We start from the raw sequence: 19,732 nt of genomic DNA, 5'->3' as shown, positions 1-19,732 counted from the left end.
CCCCATTGCTTGACCTGAACACCAAGCCAAGATTATGCAATGAAAAATTACATAAATGGTGTATACAAGTCTCAAGCTGACTACACTTTATTGAACAAAAATCTGTATGTGAGGTCTCCACATTAGCCAACTACAGAAAAACTAACTAAACTAAACCATATACTGTCTCTCATGAAGGATCAAGCACTCTGTTTGGTTCTCTTGGGGTGAAGCAGATGGGGCAATCGCCACGGGACCACCACATCCAGATGCTATGGACCTGAATTGGCTGTGAAAAGGAGCTATTCCTTTTGCGGCTGGGTGTCAGGCAGCGCCAGCGTGGCCTCTGCATGATCCAGAGGCATGCACCATGTGCAAACCCTGCCCCTGGATTGGCCTGTTGGCAGCCCTTTTGGTCCATCTGAGACTTATGTGCACCTTTATTTCACCTCCTAGCTCCAAGGGCATACCTCCACAGATAAATATTATTTATACATTTTAATCTATTTGAAGTACAGATTGGTTTATAGAGGCACTCAGCCCTCACTGTCAGCAAGAGAGTCAGAGAGGCAAGTGAGAAGAGGCAACACTATTCCTTTCATTTCATTTGGGGGAAGAAGGGGATGATCAGCTCCAGGGAAGGGAGCCAACCGTGAACTGAAGCCACTTACTTCCCCAGCACTGCCTCCTCGTCCCCCAGGGCTCCTGGGAAGCAGATACACTTCAGGAGAGCACAGAAAGCTCTCAGAAAAGTTCAGAAGCAGAAATTCCTGCAACAGAAATGCTGCCTTTGGAGGCCACAAATGATCTGAATGGGCAACAAATTCTAACAAATTCTGTGTAGTGGCATAAAATTCCCATAAAAGGAAAATACGGGGTTGATTCCACATTGTTGCAGAATCATTATTATGCAGCCTGCTCAACACTTTCACACAGAGAGAAAGGATGAAAAAAGCAAACCAACAGCATTTCTTCCGTTTATCCTGGATCCCAGAAGGATGTGCATGCACACACACACACACACACACACACACACACACACACGGAAGTGATTAACACAGAGAACTGAAAAATGTATAGCATAGGCAAAACATTTCAACTTCAACCTGCTCCTGTTGCTACAGCTAGGACTGAGCTACGTCCAGTTTAGAACACTCTTGTTTCCAGCATTTTATTGGAAGTGGTAGGGCCACTGCATGGAGAAGCTGGACAAATGCTAACAGCAGACAGAGAAAAGGCAGCACTACTCAACACCTTCTTTGTCTCGGGTCATCTCCAAAAAGGAAACTAGAGCTCAGCCTGGGGAAAATGGAGCACTAGGGGAAATGCAGCACAGAATAGGTAAAGAGGTAGGTCAGGAATGCCTGGCCAGTATGAATGAATTCAAATCTCTAGGACCAGATGAACTACATCCAAGGATATTAAAAGAAGTGGCAGAAGTAATCTGAGAACTACTGGCAATAATCTTTGAGGATTCTCAGAGAACTGGAGAGGTCCAGCAGATTGGAGGAGGAGAAATGTTGCCCCAATCTTCAAAAAGAGTGAATGGGGGAAGAGGACCCAAACATTTAGCTCCCAGTCAGCCTGACATCAATAGCAGGAAACATTCTAGAGAAGAACATGAAACATACAGTCTGTAAGCACTTTGAAAGGAATGCCATGATCATTTAAAGTCAATGTGGGTTTCTCATAAACAAGTCATGCCAGACTAATCCCTCTTTTTCTGAAAGATTAACAAGCTTGGTAGATGAAGGGAATGCTATGGTTGTAGTGTATCTTGATTTCAGTAAGGCATTTGTCAAAGCCCCCCATGATATTCTTGGGGAAATGCTAGTAAAATGTGGGTTAGAAAATGCTACTTCTAGGTGGGTTTTTAACTGGTTGACAGACTGAACCCAAAGGTTGCTCACCAATGGATCCTTTTCATCCTGGAGAGATATGACTTTTGGGGAGCCACAGAGTTCTCTCTTGGGCCCAGTGCTATTCAACATCTTTATCAATGCCTTGGATGATGAAATAGAGAGCATGCTTATCAAACCTGCAGATGACAGTAAATTAGAAGCAGCAGCCGATTCCCCAAGAAGACAGGATCAGAATTCAAAATGACCTTAATAGATTTGGAGATCTGGACCAAAATTAACAAAATGAATTTCAACAGGGAGAAATGTAAGGTACTACAAAAAAAATGAAATGCATAGATATAGGTTCAGGAATATTTGTCTTGACAACAATAGTGTAAGAGGGATCTAGGAGTCTTAGTAGATCACAAGCTAAACATGAGTCAACAGTGTGATGCAGCAGCTAAAAAAGCCAGTGCCATACTAGGCTGCATCAATAGGAGTATAGTGTTTAGACTGAATGAAGTAATAGTGCCACTTTATTCTGCTTTGGTCAGACCTCACCTGGAATACTGTGTCCATTTCTGGGCATCACAGTTCAAGAAGGATATTGACAAGCTGGAATGAGGAGAATGACCAAATGGTGAAGGGTCTGGAAACCATGTCCTATGAGGAATGACTTAGGGAGCAGGGGATGTTTAGCCTGGAGAAGAGAAGGTTAAGGGGTGATATAATAGCCCTGTTTAAATATTTGAAGGGATGTCATATTGAGGAGGGAGCAAGCTTGTTTTCTGCTGCTCCAGAGACTAGGACCCGGAGCAATGGGTGCAAACTGCTGGAAAAGAGATTCTACCTCAACATTAGGAGGAACTTCCTGACAGTGAGGGCTATTTGACAGTGGAACACACTCCCTTGGAGTGTAGTGGAGTCTCCCTCCTTAGAGGATGGCCATCTGTCGGGGATGCTTTGATTTAGATTTCCTGCATGGCAGAGGGTGGACTGGATGGCCCTTGCAGTCTCTTCCAACTCTATGATTCCATTGCTTGGTGTCCTAGTCTCTGGAGCAGAAAACAAGCTTGATCCATTGTCAATATGACACCCCTTCAAATATTTAAACATGGCTATCATGTCACCTCTTAACCTGATCTTCCTCAGGCTAAACATACACAACTCCCTAAGCTGATCCTCATAGGCATGGTTTCCAGACCTTTCGCCCTCCTTTGGACACGCTCCAGTTTCTCAACATCCTTTTAAAATTGTGGTGCCCAGAACTGGACACAATATTCCAGGTGGGGCCTGACCAGAGCGGAAAAGACATTCCACCTCAACGTTAGAAAGAACTTCCTGATGGTAAGAGCTAATTGACAGTAGAATATGGTCCCTCAGAGTGTGGTGGAGTCTTCTTTTGTGGCGATTTGTAAAGAGAAGTTGGATGGCCATCTGTAAGGAGTACTTTAATTTTGTATTCCTGCATGGCAGAGGATTGTACTGAATGATCCTTGTAGTGTCTTCCAGTTCTATAATTCTATTGTTCTCTTATTCTATGATATTCTAAATTGAGGTAATGTGGTATTGCAGTATTGAGTCTAAAAATCATGAAATCCCCCCTTTTGTCTAAAGTGTCTTAAGACGGCTCAGTACCAGACAAATCAAATAGGCTTTGATGTTCTGAACTGAAATGTGTGGCCGCCGGTTGCTACATCATCTTGGTCAGGATTGCAGACTTATTATTTCTGAAACGTATATGCAGGTCTGTGGATGGTTTACCCACATACTGTGGATGACAATCTGTATGTCCACATTCAATCACATAAATTAGATTGCAGGACTGGCAGATATATTGTAATATGGTAGGCTTTGCCAGGATCTACTCCTAAAAGTGACAGTCTGCTTGAGGTATGTACAGGTGATGCAATGCTTTGAATCACACAGGTATGATCCTGGATTGCTGACTGGTCTTTTCTGGGCAGCATTTATGAGCAATCTGTAGATTTGGCAGATGAGGAGAGTTATAACTGGAGGTTTGATGATGGTTTTAGCAAGATATTTGAAGTTTATTAACAATAGATGCTGCAGTCTTTTGTATCTATTGTATCTCCTTTCTTGTGAAATGGGATATTTCATAAGGATCAGCATGCTATCCCAACTGAAATCCTAAATGAACTGCTACAGTGCACAAAGACAGAAGCAACTTTAGTGTTAACTAAAATATGCCAACAAATGTGGAAAACAAAACAGTGGCCAATAGACCGCAAATGATCAATATATATCCCAGTCCACAAGAAATGAGATACAAAAGACTTCAACAGCAGCAACAACAATATTTATTTGTATCCTGCTTCTCCCTGTAGGACCATAGTATTAATCTCCCATGCAAGCAAAATTAAACTCGAAATTCTGCAGCATACACTCCAATCATGCATGGAGAAATAAATTCCAGATGTGCAAGCAGGGTTCAGGAAAGGAAAAGGCACTAGGGACCACATTGCAAACCTGTAATGCACACTGATTCTCCCTGCTGAAATTTTAGTGCTGACCCAGGTCTCTAATCAGTTAAAGTCATTTTTAATTCTGAGCATGTCCTTCCATTGAATACCCTTTTGGGACCTCTTGCAATTTAGGTAACATTAGTCTGACTTGTTTTTGAGAAACCCACATTAACTTTCAGTGATCACAGCATTTCCTTTCTAGGTCCTTTCTAAATTCATGTTGTTTCTATCACCCAGAGAGCTCTCTCCATTCCAAGCTTCAGTTCAACATGTTCTAGAGTTCCTCTTGGATTCAGGCCTTTCCTTGTTGTTGCTGAAATACTACCTCATAGCCACCCCCTTTCATTTCCAGTTCAGTGGGTGTCCTTCCTATTTTCAGGATCCTGTATCAGAATCTTCACTCTCAGGTGTCAGGAGCGGCTCCTGGATGGTGTTTGAGCTTGTGTTTGCTCAATTTTCCAGGAAAACCTTTGAGCCTATGGCATCTTCTGAGCTGCAGTTATTTACCTAATGCTGCCCTTGGGAGAGCAGTCTTCTGCTCACGTTTGAAATGGAGTTAACATCTCTGTTGTTGACTAGGTAAGAACACAGTTGCCTAGTACTGACATTGTTGTTTGTGTTTCAATAAATCTGTTTGAACCCATTATGTTTTCTTGTCTTTGACATGACACTCTCACCACCTTTAGTGGGTAGTTTGCTACTCTCCCAATGTGTGAATCACAGAGACCGTGAAGGAGGAAGACAGTTTGCATAACTGTAATTGTAGTTCTTTGAATGATCTTGAACTCACATAACCATGCCCATCCTCCCTTCTGTGTGCCCTGCATCTTTGGTTTTTGGGATGCTGCTGTTGGAGAATCCTTTGAAACTCCTTCGGACATTTTGAACACAAGGAACAAATTTTGGATTTATAGAGTTAAGACCCAAATACCATATGGCCTCAGCTTAGAGGATAATATCATAGAATCATAGAGTTGGAAGTGACCGCAAGGGCCATCCAGTCCAACCCCCTGCCATGCAGGAAATCTAAATCAAAGCATCCCCAACTGAGGGCCATCCAGCCTCTGTTTAAAGACCTCCAAAGAAGGAGACTCTGAGGGAGTGTGTTCCACTGTCAAACAGCCCTTACTGTCAGGAGGTTCCTCCTAATGTTGAGGTGGAATCTCTTCCAGGAGCTTGCATCCATTGTTCTGGGTCCTATTCTCTGGAAAAGCAGAAAAGAAGCTTGCTCCTTTCTCAATATGACATCCCTTCAAATATTTAAATGGCTATCATATCACCGCTTAACTTTCTCTTTTCCAGGTGAAACATCCCCAGCTCCTTAAGGCATTCCTCATAGGGCATGGTTTCCAGACCCTTCACCATTTTAGTCGCCCTCCTTTGGATACGCTCCAGTTTCTCAACATCCTTTTTGAATCATCTTCCACAAAGAATGCTAGAAATTGAGTATTTTAACCTGCCACCTTGTATGGAATTCAGTTTTATCTTTGGCAACTGAAAAAGGCAGAACTGAAAACATTATGTTATAGTTTTCAGTTCTGCTTGTTACTTACCTTCTCATACACGCGCGCGCGCACACACACACACAGAGAAAGAGAGAGACTGTAGAATGTCAGAGTGACTTGCTTAAAGAAAAATATTTTTAGGAACGGAGTTACTCATACTTTCAGGCCAGCATCACCTTTGTATGGTGGTGTGGAAAATGAAGCCTATGGCCTGTTACAGACTGCCAAAATAAAGCTGCTTCGGGTCTCTTTGAAGGTATGTTATTTAAATGATGCATGCATCCTAAGAATCCAGAAGCTGCACCAAAGCTGCACTCCAGTGCTCAGGAATGGAGTGTGGCTTTGGCGTGACCTCCGGACTCTTAGGGCCCATGTATCATTTAAACAGCATACCTCCAAAGAGACCCAAAGCAGCTTTATTTTGGCAGTCTGTAACAGGCCTATGAGTCACATGAAGGCCCCAAGGCTGAGCCAACCCAATTTTTAAAGTTTGGAACTTTTTTCCCCTCAAAATTTTAAAACAATTATTTCCATGCCTCTGTAGTTTTGAGGAAATCAAAGAAGCATTCTTGGTGGGCTCATTCATTGCTGTGGTTCTCCCTTGTGTAAGATCTGTTATTTTACAGATGGTATCAGGAAGGGATACTAATGGGAATCAAGCTGGAGATAAAAATCACACACAGATGTCCAGCTTGCAGCTTGTCTTTGATGTGGCCTAAACACCAGCCATGGCCAGAACTTCTCCTGTACCTTTCCAGGCTACAATAGAAGCCCTCCTTTGCAAACCTAGGCTGTCAGCCTCCACATAATATCAGGGTTACTTTGTCACAGGTTGACCCTGGACCTTTTTGAGGGATTGGTAGCTTCCTATTCTTTTTGGGGTGCATCGTGAATATTCAGTTAAGGTGACCAGAAAAGGCATCCAAAAACTGCTTTAAGCAGGGAACTAGCAAAGATTTGTGGGTTGGTTTTTTTTAGCAAGTACATCACCTAAAAATTAATTGTCCTTTTTATATAAATGTCAGGTATTAGGTATTATGGAGGATATGATTATAGATAGATAGATAGATAGATAGATAGATAGATAGATAGATAGATAGATAGATGAGATTAAAAGCAGTCAGCCATTAGTTGTTCCATTGTCCCAGTAGTGAATTAAGTCTGAAATCTCCTCCTACACTCCATTTTTAGATGGCAAGTAAAATCAGACTTTGTCACTTGAGCATCATGTTAGCTTTTCTTTTCTTTCTCCCTCCCTGTTGCCACCCCACATTTTTCTTGACATTCAGTCTCATGAAGAATACATCTGGAAAACTTCAAAAGGTACAATGCAATGACATTTTACTTCAAAGGATGAAACTTTACCCCCAAAAGAGGGGAGACTAGTTGAGAAGGAGACTCAAGAGAATCATGCCCCTCTGTAATATCTCACAGTTACGTGAAACACTAACAGAAGACCAGATCAGGTAAGGCACCAACTAATGCAAAGAGTTGCTGTTATGCATGGTCAATAAGCAGGGTGAAGGGAGTTAAACAACACAAGTTATACAGCACTTAATTTGGAGAATGGAAGTTTGGCACAAATAGTAAGGGGAAAGGGCAACACACACACAGACGCAGTAAGTGTAATCTGAAATACTACTATCAACTCTCTGAGTTCAATTTTCATTTAACACAACAATCTAACATCATTTTAAGAGAATCATAATCTGAAGAAACAAAACTAAACATTTACAGATGCAGCAAAATAAATCATCACTCATATATTGAAATAACACAATGAATGCACAACAAGACCACTTGAGAAGAAAAAAACTGAATCCTTGAGCTGTGAGATGAAGAGAATCTGTAAGGTTACTGAAGTTCAGCAGATCATTATAAATCCATTAAGGTCATTATAGGCCACACAGTATAGCATAATCCACTCCTGTTGTTGTGACCTACAGAAGAATATTGTTAACCAGATGGCAAGTGTTGTGTCTTGCCAAAAATACACTTCCAGGCTGTTTCCAGCCTCTTACTCTTCCCTTCACACTCCCCCCAATACCAGTCTTGCATCCCGTCCTTCCACTAAAAGAGCATTCATACAAATGATCACAGGCCTTACCTAATGACCAAAGCAGACAATGCCATTCCTACTATAAGCAATTTTCGGATTTTTTAAAAATAAATTTTTAAAAAACATGTAAGAAGTGTGTGTGTGTGTGTGTGTGTGTAGAGTGAAATCAGGAAGAGCCACACCATTTGCTTAAAATCTTTGCCTGCAAAGATTAAGCCATAAAAGTTAGCTAGAGAGGGAACAAGAAGTGACCCGTAGAGGGGAACCTAGAGAAGATATAGAAATGGTCATGCTGAATTCCAGGAGGTGGGGTAAGAAAGCCTTATTCATCCCACTCTTTCTTAGCTGGGCTTGCAAAGAAGCTAGACAACATGCTCATGGGATTACTGAGCTGAATACACTGCCAGTCAACTGAATCCAGGAAGCAAAAATATATGGGCCTGAACAGACAGGCCAAAATAAATCTACTTTGGGTCACTTTGGAGGTATGCTGTTTAAATGATGCATGCGTCCTAAGAGGCCGGAGACTGTACCAAAGCCACATTCCAGTCCTAAGGACTGGAGTGCAGCTTTGGTGCAGCACCTCCTAAGTGACCTGAAGCAGCTTTATTTTGGCCTGTCTGTTCAGGCCCCAGGTCACCCTTATGGGTCACTTCTTGCTCTTTCACTAGCTTCCAGCGAACCTATCCCCCAGACCTGCTATAACAGCTTTAAGACGACACTCCACTCAGAACATGTATGGGGAATCAGATATTGATATTGCACATGTATAGGTTTTTGATGTGTTTTAAATTTTTCTTTTTATTTTGAGAATGTATTTTAACTAATTATAATTTTATACTCGTGTTGTTCTCCCACCTCGATCCGTAGGGAGAGGTGGGATATATATAAATACGTTATTATTATTATTATTATTATTATTATTATTATGGTTTAAAATTTACTATTTATTTAATTTATATCTTGCTTTCTCCCCTATAAGGGACCTAAAGCAGCTCACACCCTACATTAAAACTTTACTGCTAAAAAATTGTGATATACAAATATAATAATAATAAATAATAAAACTTTTATTTGTATACCGCTTTTCCTCCTGATCAAAGCGGTTCACACTGTACAAGCTATGTGACACATGTCACAGTACAAAGCAATACAATACATGTTAAAAAGCATTAAGTACAAGCCACTTAAAAATCGTTGGAAAACAATGAAAAGTACATTAAAACCTCCCCATTGCACTATCCCAACCAGTTAAAAACTGAAGGCTTATTTAAATAGAAAAATCTTGGCCTGCTGATAAAAGGAGAGCAAGGAGGAGACCAAAATAGCCTGGGAATAGCCTCTGAGAAGACTCTCACCTGGGTCCTTTCCAGACATTTCTATGAAGAAGGTTGAGGCAAGAGAAAGCCCTCCCTAGAAGATCTTAATGCTTGGGTAGGCTCATGTATGATGATACAGTCATTCAGAAATCAAATGCATTTTTAAAAATTGAAATACAGCCTTTTAACACTGGATTTTTTTTTGCAGGTGTGTCTGGGAGGGAAAGTCTGCATTTATCTGTCTATAACTATGAAGTCAGTTGCCAAAGGGATTCACATTCTGGAGTATTACAGCTGAGTTCACCAAGCTTCCTCAAGTTTTAAGGATACAACACCTAGAAATCTTAAGTGCATGGGACCTTATATCTTGGAGAAAAATTGAATCTGTGGGGCTCTATAGACAGGTAGAAAGGGGCAGTAAGAAGCTGCCCCTTTCTGCCCCCAACAGAGGCCACACCAACCAAATTGCGCAGCCTCTGGGAGCCCTAAAAAGAACCCGTTCCCAGCGGGTTCTTTTTGTGCTGCATACGGGGCACCATTGCCACCCTCATGCACACCGATAATGTACGTGCGGCACGGTGCTGTTTGGACACTGCACTGCATGTATATCATCATGGCCCCTCCTCATGTGGATGTGGGCGAGCCGTGATGGCGCCGGTGCTCCACTCTCCCGAGCTCTAAAATTGGCCCCAGGCTGGCACATAGCACCAGTCTGTACTGGGCCTAACTCCAAGGAACGGATTTGGGAGGAGTTTATTTTAGCCCTTACCATCTGTATTCATAGCGCAGAGTGGGAAAAGTGCCTTAGAATAATAGAATCGTAAAGTTGGAATAGACCACAAGGCCCATCCAGTCTAACCCCCTGCCATGCAGGAACTCTCAAATACAGAGTTCATTGATTGAGAGGTAATCTGAAATAAGATCCACCTGAGGGAAACTTTATTAACTAGGGAGGAAATCTGGGTTTGCATTTTACTGCAGAATTTAAGAATTGCACTTCTTATAGGTGCACAGCCGCAAGTACAATTTTCAGCCAAAAGATTTTTTTAATAAAATATGCATGGAGGGGATTATACTTTTTTTAAAAGTGCAGAAACATTGATACATGTACACAAAGATATGCTTACTAAGAAAATGCACATACAAAAATAAGTAGACGTTTAAAAATGTGAAGAAAACACTATATATTTTCAGAGTGGAGAAGAAAAAAATCCAGCTTTGCATTTGAATGCAGGAGTGGTAAAGAATAAGTGAAGCAGTGGAGAAATTAGATCATCAGTGAACTTTTGCTTGACATTTATCCCATCCCTACCACTGACATGAACATTGTCGTTGTCGTTATCACATCCCATTTGGTCCTGCAGGAAATAAAAAAAGCATCAGAAGAACATATAAAACCAATAGGAACATTTCTTCAGATACTTCAGAATAAAGAACCCAACCAGGGAGGCTGGTGATGTGTTAAATAAAATGAAAAAGAATAGAAACACTCCTGAGAAACTAAATGAAATTGTTACTTGTTTGCAAAATTCAGAGGAAAAAAATACCCATGCTTGAAATTACTCTATCAATTCTGATGGGGTGAAAAGAAATTACATTCTAGTGCTTATCACACTAAAAGTCAACAAAACATCAAGCCTGAATGGCATGTTGCCAAGATTTATTAACTCAATTGCTGATTTTCTCTATGTGTAACTTTTCTTTTAAAATCAACCTCTCTACCTGAGGACTCAATATTATGTGCCAGTTGGCTTTAGGTCTCTTCCAGATCAACATGTTTACTGAAGAAAAATTTATTAAGTATATAGAAAAACAGCAGTTTGCCCCAATACTAAAATGCCAAAGGACTACTCCTGAGGTTAGTTACTGTTAACAAGTTCTGTAAAGTGAAATACGCCGTTATTTTTTGGTTCAGCACTTTGTATCTGGTCCCTCGCACCACTGGATTGTTGTCTCCATGACCTTCGCTGGAACTGAATTCAGCCCTCAGATGATCTCCACCCTTGGACTCTTCTCAATCCTGGACAAGAATAGGCCCTCTTTCTCTAAAGCTTTGCATTGTTTTGGGAGTGTTAAAAAGCTTGTGGACAGGAGTGACCTTACACATATTGACTGAGATCCTGTATCTCCAATGGCATTGTTAGGTTGACAGTGGAAGTGGAAATGATGGCCCTGAGAAGTAAAGCCAGCAGTAATAAGGAAAAGTGGAAAGGGATAGTGTCAACACGCATACACACCCTTGAGTTAGTTGAAAGACAGACACTTTCTCCTCCTGAAGCAATATTCACAGTAAATTCTTGTCTCTATTAAGAATGTTTACAAAGGTGCTTTACAATTCATTTATCTCTATACTGTCATAGCTATACAAAATGCTTAAACTGAATATGATGAGGTGCTGACATACCACTTCATTTCAGGAGCTCCCCAACAGACTGAGGTTGAGTTCCTATGTTGCAGTGCAGTAAAACCTGCCAACTGAGTTATGTCATGCAGCCCCTATATTGAATACCAAAGTAGCACAAGGTCTATGGATCAATGGTCAAAGCACATGGCTGGCAACGTGTTGTGCAATTGCCAGGCACAATGTGCAAAGTTAATGCATAGAACCAATGCACAATTGCACACAGCTCTGTGTGCTTTAATGTGAAATGTGTTTGATGGTTTCATGTGTGTAGCGCCACTTAAGCTGCCATCATCTGGATATGGCTGGTGAAAATTATCCCAAAAAATTGACTCTGCATGTGTAGCCCAACTTAATCCCTGTCTGCATCACTAATAGGATGCAAACTTTGGTGCCCCACTTTAGCATACCTTGTCTTAAGAGCTAACACACAAATAATTGATTGCAAATAATGTACTATTTTTTTTTAGAATGTGGTAATCCATCTGTCAATAGCATTAAACAAAATTAGAAACAGCAGTACAATTTATCATGTGATATGATAAATTGGAGCAAAACAAAGACTTCACCGACCATTGGAGGTCTTCAAACGGAGGCTGGATGGCCATCTGTCGGGGATGCTTTGATTTGGATTTCCTGCATGGCAGGGGGTTGGACTGGATGGCCCTTGTGGTCTCTTCCAACTCTATTAATCTATGATTTTATGATTCTGATTCGTAGATCATTATTTAGAATTTGGAAGAAGTACAAAGATAAACTTTATAGAAAATTACCACCTTGGGTATCCCCACATGAGGCTTTTATGAAAAGAGGAAAGCTGGAGGGGAAAGAGTGGCTCAAATATAAGGCTCTATTGAAAATAGAAAAAGTAGAGAAGAGCTAGAAAAAGAAAACTTAAGATTGAGCTGGTTCAAGTATGCACAATTGGTCGCAAGATTTAGGAAAGATATGAAACAGGAAGGCATAACGATGGAAAAGACAGAATTGGACGAAATAATAGAAAAGGGAAATAGAGGGCTTATCTCAAAATTATATAAAATGTGTTTAAAATTAGAATTAGAGGAAGAAACAATCAAAGGGTGCATGATAGAATGGGCAAAAAATATAGGTCGAAATATACAATTAGATAGATGGGAAAGGGCTTGGGGAAAAGACTTGAATTTTATGTGCTGTGCTGACCGAAAGGAAAATGTTATGAAAATGCTACATAGGTGGCACCTCCTCCCTTCGAGACTAGCAAAGATGTCGAAAAATAAATCAGAAGCATGCTGGAGATGTAATAGCCATTATGGGTCATATTATCATATGTGGTGGACATGTCCACAAATAAAGATTTTGGGGAGGAAAATGCAGAAGATAATAGAGGAAATATATCAAATTAATATAAGACTGGAACCAGAAATAATCTTGTTGAATATGTTAGAGGGGGAAGAACAAAAGAAATATAAAAAGTTGTTATTGTACTTATTAACAACAGCGAGGATTGTTATAGCAAAGAACTGGAAAAAACCCGGAGTAATAGACATTGATGAATGGTTATTGAAGGCATTAGATTCAATAGAGATGGACAAATTACTGATGTGGTTACGGGAGGATGGGAAGTATGATGAATTCAATGAAGAAATGTGGAAACCATTGATAGACTATTGTAGGAACAGATGGTCGATGTCTCCATAAACTGGCTAAATAATTCAAGAATTAGATAGAAGGTATTATTTAAACTCAATTTCTATACTGTAAAGCAAGGAAAGTACGAGAATGTGAGAAAGGTTAAAGAAATATATACATGGACTGTTAGCAAAAATAACAAAAACTAGTTATAAGAATGAGATGGGGGCAATGTAAAAAACAAGAATAGAGGAATATTTTCTTTAAGAGCTGTACGGGGGGGAAAAAAAAAACTTTTCTTTAGGGGAACAGGTATGGGGGGGGAAGTAAGGGATAATTAAGGATAATTGAAGAGTATGCTGAAGCCAGGTTTTCTCTTTTTTCCTTTTATTATAATGATGAGCTTGAAGTATGTAATATGTGAGAATTTTTATGTAAATAAGAATAAAGTATTTTTAATTTTAAAAAAAAGAAACAGCAGTACAACATACAATCAAAAATATGACAGAAGAGCATCCAACCCAGTCACTGAGAAGAGCAGGAGTGGTGCAAAGTAGTTGCAATGTATCCACATACACAGCATGGATATGCCCCCAAGGTGAATTAGACAAAAATCCCTTCAGCTTGGAACATATTGATTATTGGTCTACACTGAAAATGTAAAGGACTCTCTATATTGTTGTGTGCAGCTGGTGCTGTGTGAGGGAAATTTACACCAGGCATCTGGGGTTCCACAGCGCAAGTAGAAAGGGAATTAAAAAGGCTGTTTTCTGTCTGGGAAAGACAGGCTGATAATAGACCTCTCCTTCCAAGAAGGGCATAGCAAGTGAAGGAGAGGGAGGTGTCATGCTCTGTAACAAAACAATGAATGCTAGTTTTACCACAGAGGAGCAAGATCCATGTTGTGCATTCACCACACCTGCATTTTCATACAAATTATGAATAAGTCCATCAGATAATTTTATTTCCTTAAGCTAATTCACAATGACATGGATAGCTTTCAGCATCAGAGAACGGTGTTTGGTACTGTCATCTAAGTGAAGAAAGAGCCCAAGTCTATGAAAGCTTATGCTACACCTTCTTTCACTACAAATTCCCTTTGCATACAAATATTCTAAACTGACACGGATATGGATCTGAAGTCAAATTCCAGTTCTGGCAATTTGCTTTCTGTGCTTAAAAAAAGGTAAAAAAACCAAACAAGCAATTATCTGAGTCTTCAGCAAAAATGCCTTGGAGGCACTTCCAGGATATCAATAAGTTTCAAATTCCTGCCTAATGTGAAGAAGATGGAGAATGCCTTGCATGAGGGATATAGTTTTCAGGCTGTAATAATACTGCTATCTGTTAAGGTACTGGTGTTGCCTCCCTCCATTTAAAATTTTCATACCACTACCTACTAAAACTTTCTGTTTTATCATGCGTTCTTCATGGGTTACATTTGTGCCAAGAACTTTCCAAGAGTGACTTGAAAAAGAGATCTCCAACAATCTTAAAAAAAAACCTTACAAATTATAATTGTGGTGGTGTGACTACATAATGTTCACTACATTAATTTCTTTAGAAGTATTCTTTAAATTGCTTTTTTAGATGAACATTTTTTGAAATATTTTCTTCTTCTTCTTTACAAGTATGTCTCAGAAACCAATTCGATTTTTGCTTGTGAATAACAGACACATCTCATTAAAGAGACATCGTAACAGACACATCCTATTAAAAGCCAGACATCATTCATCACTTATGGATAGCTGGGTCCTCTGTAGCCAACCCACCACTCTCTGGTTGCTAATTGCTCAGTCTGGATTGTAGAGCATCATCTAAAATCCACCAAACGGTGCTACTTTTATTGGGACAACCCAAATGCACATTATACATGTTGCAAGCTTTCAAAGTTCCACTGTCTTCGTCATCAGGCAAAGGTGTTTACATAAATACAGGAGAAAGAAAGAAACATGTTTTGATGATGTTAGTCACAGCCCTGCATTTGGTCAAGATGCTGTAGTTGTAATCCTCTGTTCATAGTATGGAAGGTTATTGATGCAGGTGGGCCCCTCCTCCTTCTGGCCATGTGGGTACTGGGAGAGTCTATCCAGGAAATAAATTTTAAATTGCATCTGCAAGATAAAAGGCTACAATCCAATTTGTCTCAAATCCTTTGGCTTGGTCTGGTCTTTCTGCCTGTGAACTATTTAGTGCTGCCTTTTCAGCACTGAGGACAGCTCCCAGCCATCTAGTGTGGAATCATTAGTCTACTGAAGGAGACTGCTCCCTCAGCTGGCCCTTTTTAGTTCCTACATCCTGGCTCCACTTCTGCAAGTTATTCTTGAGATGTTCTTCGCTCCATCCATTTTAGCAGCTACTTCCACCTTCTTATTCTCAGCTGATTGCCATTACCCCTTTGAAAATTTTAACTCTTCCACTGCTAACCTGCCCAGTTAAATTTAGAGTGGAATCTGTCTGGACAAGACCCATATGACTTCAATATTCAGCACAGTGCCTAGGCAGCAGTGCGCACTAAATGTGTTTAAAGATATGGAAACACCAATCTAATTTTCCCTTGCTTCCACTTGCTTTCTTTTTAACAGTCATTTGGTTTCCTCCACACCTGTATTCAGTGCAATGAGTCCTTCATTCACACTTTTCTGTTTTGGTATGAAGTGAATATATTTTTCAGTGAAGTGGGACCAGGATCACATATGCATTGGGAGCAACAGAAAGACAATGAGCAAGCAGAATGGGAGAAGCCAATAAATAAAGGGCAAAGATTAACAGGTCCTAGGACCACTCAAGAGTGTTATCTCTGTTATTGAGATGAGATATGCACACAGCTAAAATCAACGCAATCCACTCCTTCCAAGCAGTCTGGTAGCTTTTAGCCTTCCACATGCTGTTGGACTACAGTTCCTAGATTCCACAGTTTGGGATAATTCTCAGCCATTTCTTAACATTTGTTTCATTATTATTGTTGTTGATGTTTAAAAAGTTCTGGAACATCCCAGCTTCAAGGGTTTCTGGATGAGATGGATTATCTGGATCCATTTCAATGGCTTCAGGCCTTAGTGGTAAGCCTGAGGGCAGGGATCCGTCTAATTAAAAAGATTGTATGTACAGCGCTGTGTAAATTTACAGCGCTTTATAAATAAAGGTTAATAATAATAATAAATAAAAGACACCAGTTCTGATGATCAGAAGGTTGGCAGTTCAAGGCCCAAGTGCTGCATAATGGGCTGAGCTCCTGTCACTAGTCCCAGCTTCTGCCAGCCTAGCAGTTTGAAAGCATGCAAATGCATGTAAATAGATAGGTACCACTTCTCAGTAGGAAGGTAACAGCGTTAGGTAGAGTCATGGTGGCCACATGCCCACCAGACCAGTCCTTGGACAATGCTGGCTCTTTGGCTTAGAAACGGAGATGAAAGCTGCCCTTTACAGTTGGTTATGACATTCATGTCAAGGGACTACCTTTACCTTTCAGGTCTGTTTATGATGCTTAGACAGCCTTGGTCACCTTGATGAATGACCTACATAGGGAATTGGACAGGGGGAGTATTTCCCTGTTGGTGCTACTGGACTTCTCAGCAGCTTTTGAGATCATTGACCAGGGTAACCTGGGCTGCCTCTATGGGATGGGAATTGGAGGCACTGTCCTGCAGTAATTCCAGTCCTTCGTAGGGGCGGGCTGAACTCAGAAGCTGGTGCTGGAGGAATCCTGTTCAATGCCTTTGAATTGTTTTAAGTACAGAATTTCAGAGCCCTAATAACACACCAGGTGAAGAATCATTCTAATATACAGCCAGAATGACTACATTTTAAAACAGAAACCACAATAAATGTTTTGGAATGTCACCTTTATTAAGGCTCAAGAGAGGCACATCACATCCAAACCATAACTGAGGGAGTCCACACCCTTTAAAGCATCTACTGAACCTCCCTAAAAACAGGCCCCCTAGACAAGGAGTATATTTTGGAAAACTCCTTTTCCCATCATTGGTCGAATGAAACACTAGGTGATGGATTCTGTGCAATAGGGAAAGGGGGAGAGTGTACATGGCAGAAGGCAGGGAATTCCCACTCTTTGTCCTCTTTTTCCAGCTAGCTAGGCACCAAAATAAGGAAAAAGCAAGCCATTGTTCAACCATTTCATTTCAGTTGCCATTGCAGTTTCTAGACTAGAGCATGGAGTATTGCCTTAAAGAATCAGTGTCAGTGAGAAAGTACCCTGGGGACAGACTCTTTATTTTGTATCAGACAAGCCCCCCCCCCACACACACACAAAATGGTGTACTTCTTTGTCCCTGGTTTGGTCCAAGGCACTGGTCCCAATCTCTATTCTCCAAAGTGCTTAACACAGACACATTCATCCAAGATGACATAGGCCTAACTACCCTTCTGCATAGCTGAGATGAAAACCAGATGGTAATGGGTCTATACTACTTGGATGGAAACCCAACAGTTCAAGAGCATCAATGTAAAACCAGTTCCCAGGTTGGTTTGTGGGCACTTGGGAAAGTGAACATGAATTAGATAATCAGAAAACACCTGTCAAGGCTGAAAGTCCAGAAAAAGTCAAACTGTTTAGCCTATCAAGCTGAAAAACCACTGCTTAGATTCTGGCATTTTATCAGTCTTGGTGTGGTAGGGATGGGGGGGGGGGGGAAGAGTGGCATTGCCTACTTGGATAGTGAGATTGCAGAAGACTGGATAGTACAGATCTTCCTCTCACCATCTCTGCTTTCTTCCATAAACCCACCAAAATTAAACGATACACATTTCTGATAAACAGAACAACAACAAAAAGCTCTGCTAGCCTCCTTTTTATTCTTGCTTTTAATACAAACCTGAGGTTAAGATGTGATTTTTAGCTAGTGGCACACCTTTTTGGACACCCAAATCAAGTTCAATTCCCTTGCCCAGGTGTATTTCCACAACTGCGTGGTCTCAACACCAAGGCTGAGGTGTCACCTTGCCATTTCACAATATATCAACATCATCTTACTGAAGGGATTTACCCTTCCTTGGGGACTCTGGAGCAGAGGCACTGCAGACAGCTAATATATGGTCAGAGACACACCAGTCTCTCCAGCAGACAGGCAATCAAGCCCTGCAAGGGGAGGAGAGCTCTTAAATAAAGGGCAAAGGCCAAGAGGATGCAGTGCACAGGAGGCGCAGCACTGCAGGACCTCCTGGCAGTTTCAAGATCAATGTGGTCGGCTGCTGGATTCTGAGGGTTGTCGCTGGCGTGGAGGACTGCAGCCATTCAGGTACCCGTTGGGCTGTCGCTTGCAAAAGCCTCCATGGAGGATGTCCTGGATATGTTGCACAATCAAGTTGATGGCCACTGGGTAGAGGAAAGGGAGGCAGGATTAGAAAAACACAGACTCCAAATGTAGCTTTAACATCCTTTTTATGCCACAGAAAACAGATTGTGTACCTAAGTGCTGTAACTAGCAAGGACATTCTCCTCTAAATTTTAATCTCCTTCCTTATCTGTCCCCCATCTACTCCATTTCTCCCCTATCAACAGAGATTTCTTTTTTGACTCTCTCCAGAAAATCATAAGTTTGTTAATTTGTTTTCCTTGTTTCCTTTTGGCTGAAAGATGCAGGTAAATTAAAGGTGAAGGTTCCAATTTAGACAATCCCCACTGCCCAAAACAAGAAACAGCCAGGATGGATCTGCTGTGACCTCCCAAGTGCCTATCTTTTCTTTTTTATTATTCCTGTAATAATAGATCGGAAATAACCATGATTTCACAAAATCCAAAAGGTACAAATAATGTATAGTGCCACTGTACAAGAAAACACCTTCAACAAATGAGAGTCTAACACTTTCTTAAGTTCCACTGCTGAACAACTCAAACTATCAGGAACATTGGGGTTTTTTGTGAATTTTTCAGGCTATGTAGCCATGTTCTAGAGGAGTTTATTCCTGACGTTTTGCCAAAATACATTCTGGCTGAGTGCAGTCCCCCATTCTTGGATATATTGGGGGCAGGTGATATTTCCTCCTAGAGGACCTAGTGGCAATAGAACAACAGAGGAAGTAATAATACTGCTAAAGAGAGGGTTTATTTTAAACAGTAGTTAATATTTTGCCCTCTGCACATACAAGGAGTCAGAATAAGAACACATGGTTAGTTCTATGGCCTGTTACAGACAGCCAAAATAAAGCTGCTTCGAGTCACTTTGGAGGTATGGTGTTTCAATGATGCATGCGTCCTAAGAGTCCAGAAGCCACACTTCTGGACTTCTGGACTCTTAGGATGCATGCATCATTGAAACAGCTTTATTTTGGCTGTCTGTAACAGGCCATTCCTGTGAAGTATCACCAAGCATTACCAGTTTAGTATACTGAAAAGAGTAAGATCTAGCTTGCTGCTGCTTCTCCTTGAAAATTTCCTCTAGTTCTCTGAAACTAATGCTCAAGATCCCAAATAAAAGGACACCTGAGTCACCTAGCTTTCCAACCAGCTTGTCTCCTACTCACCAAGATTATCCACCCCTCTTGGGATAATGACATCAGCGTATTTCTTGGTCT

At 40.8% G+C, this 19,732-nt stretch overlaps 2 protein-coding genes across 3 annotated transcripts in view; both read right to left on the bottom strand.

The window, feature by feature from the left end:
- Positions 1-19,732, bottom strand: part of LOC121929230 (4-trimethylaminobutyraldehyde dehydrogenase-like) — a 215,704-nt gene that overhangs the window by 79,407 nt on the left and 116,565 nt on the right. The gene's annotated exons all lie outside the window — the stretch shown is intronic.
- The window catches only part of UCK2 (uridine-cytidine kinase 2), a 101,844-nt gene continuing 99,146 nt past the window's right edge, over positions 17,035-19,732 (bottom strand). For both annotated transcript variants that reach the window (XM_042464580.1, XM_042464578.1), the window contains 2 exons: positions 19,682-19,730; positions 17,035-18,533 (listed from right to left, as the gene is read on the bottom strand). In XM_042464580.1, coding sequence (XP_042320514.1) covers positions 18,394-18,533; positions 19,682-19,730 — 189 coding nt within the window. In that variant the 3' untranslated portion in view covers positions 17,035-18,393. The remainder of the gene's footprint in view (positions 18,534-19,681; positions 19,731-19,732) is intronic.

Source organism: Sceloporus undulatus, chromosome 4 (assembly GCF_019175285.1).
Source record: "Sceloporus undulatus isolate JIND9_A2432 ecotype Alabama chromosome 4, SceUnd_v1.1, whole genome shotgun sequence".
Classification (NCBI taxonomy): Eukaryota; Metazoa; Chordata; class Lepidosauria; order Squamata; family Phrynosomatidae; genus Sceloporus; species Sceloporus undulatus.
This window is presented reverse-complemented; position numbering and strand designations above follow the sequence as displayed.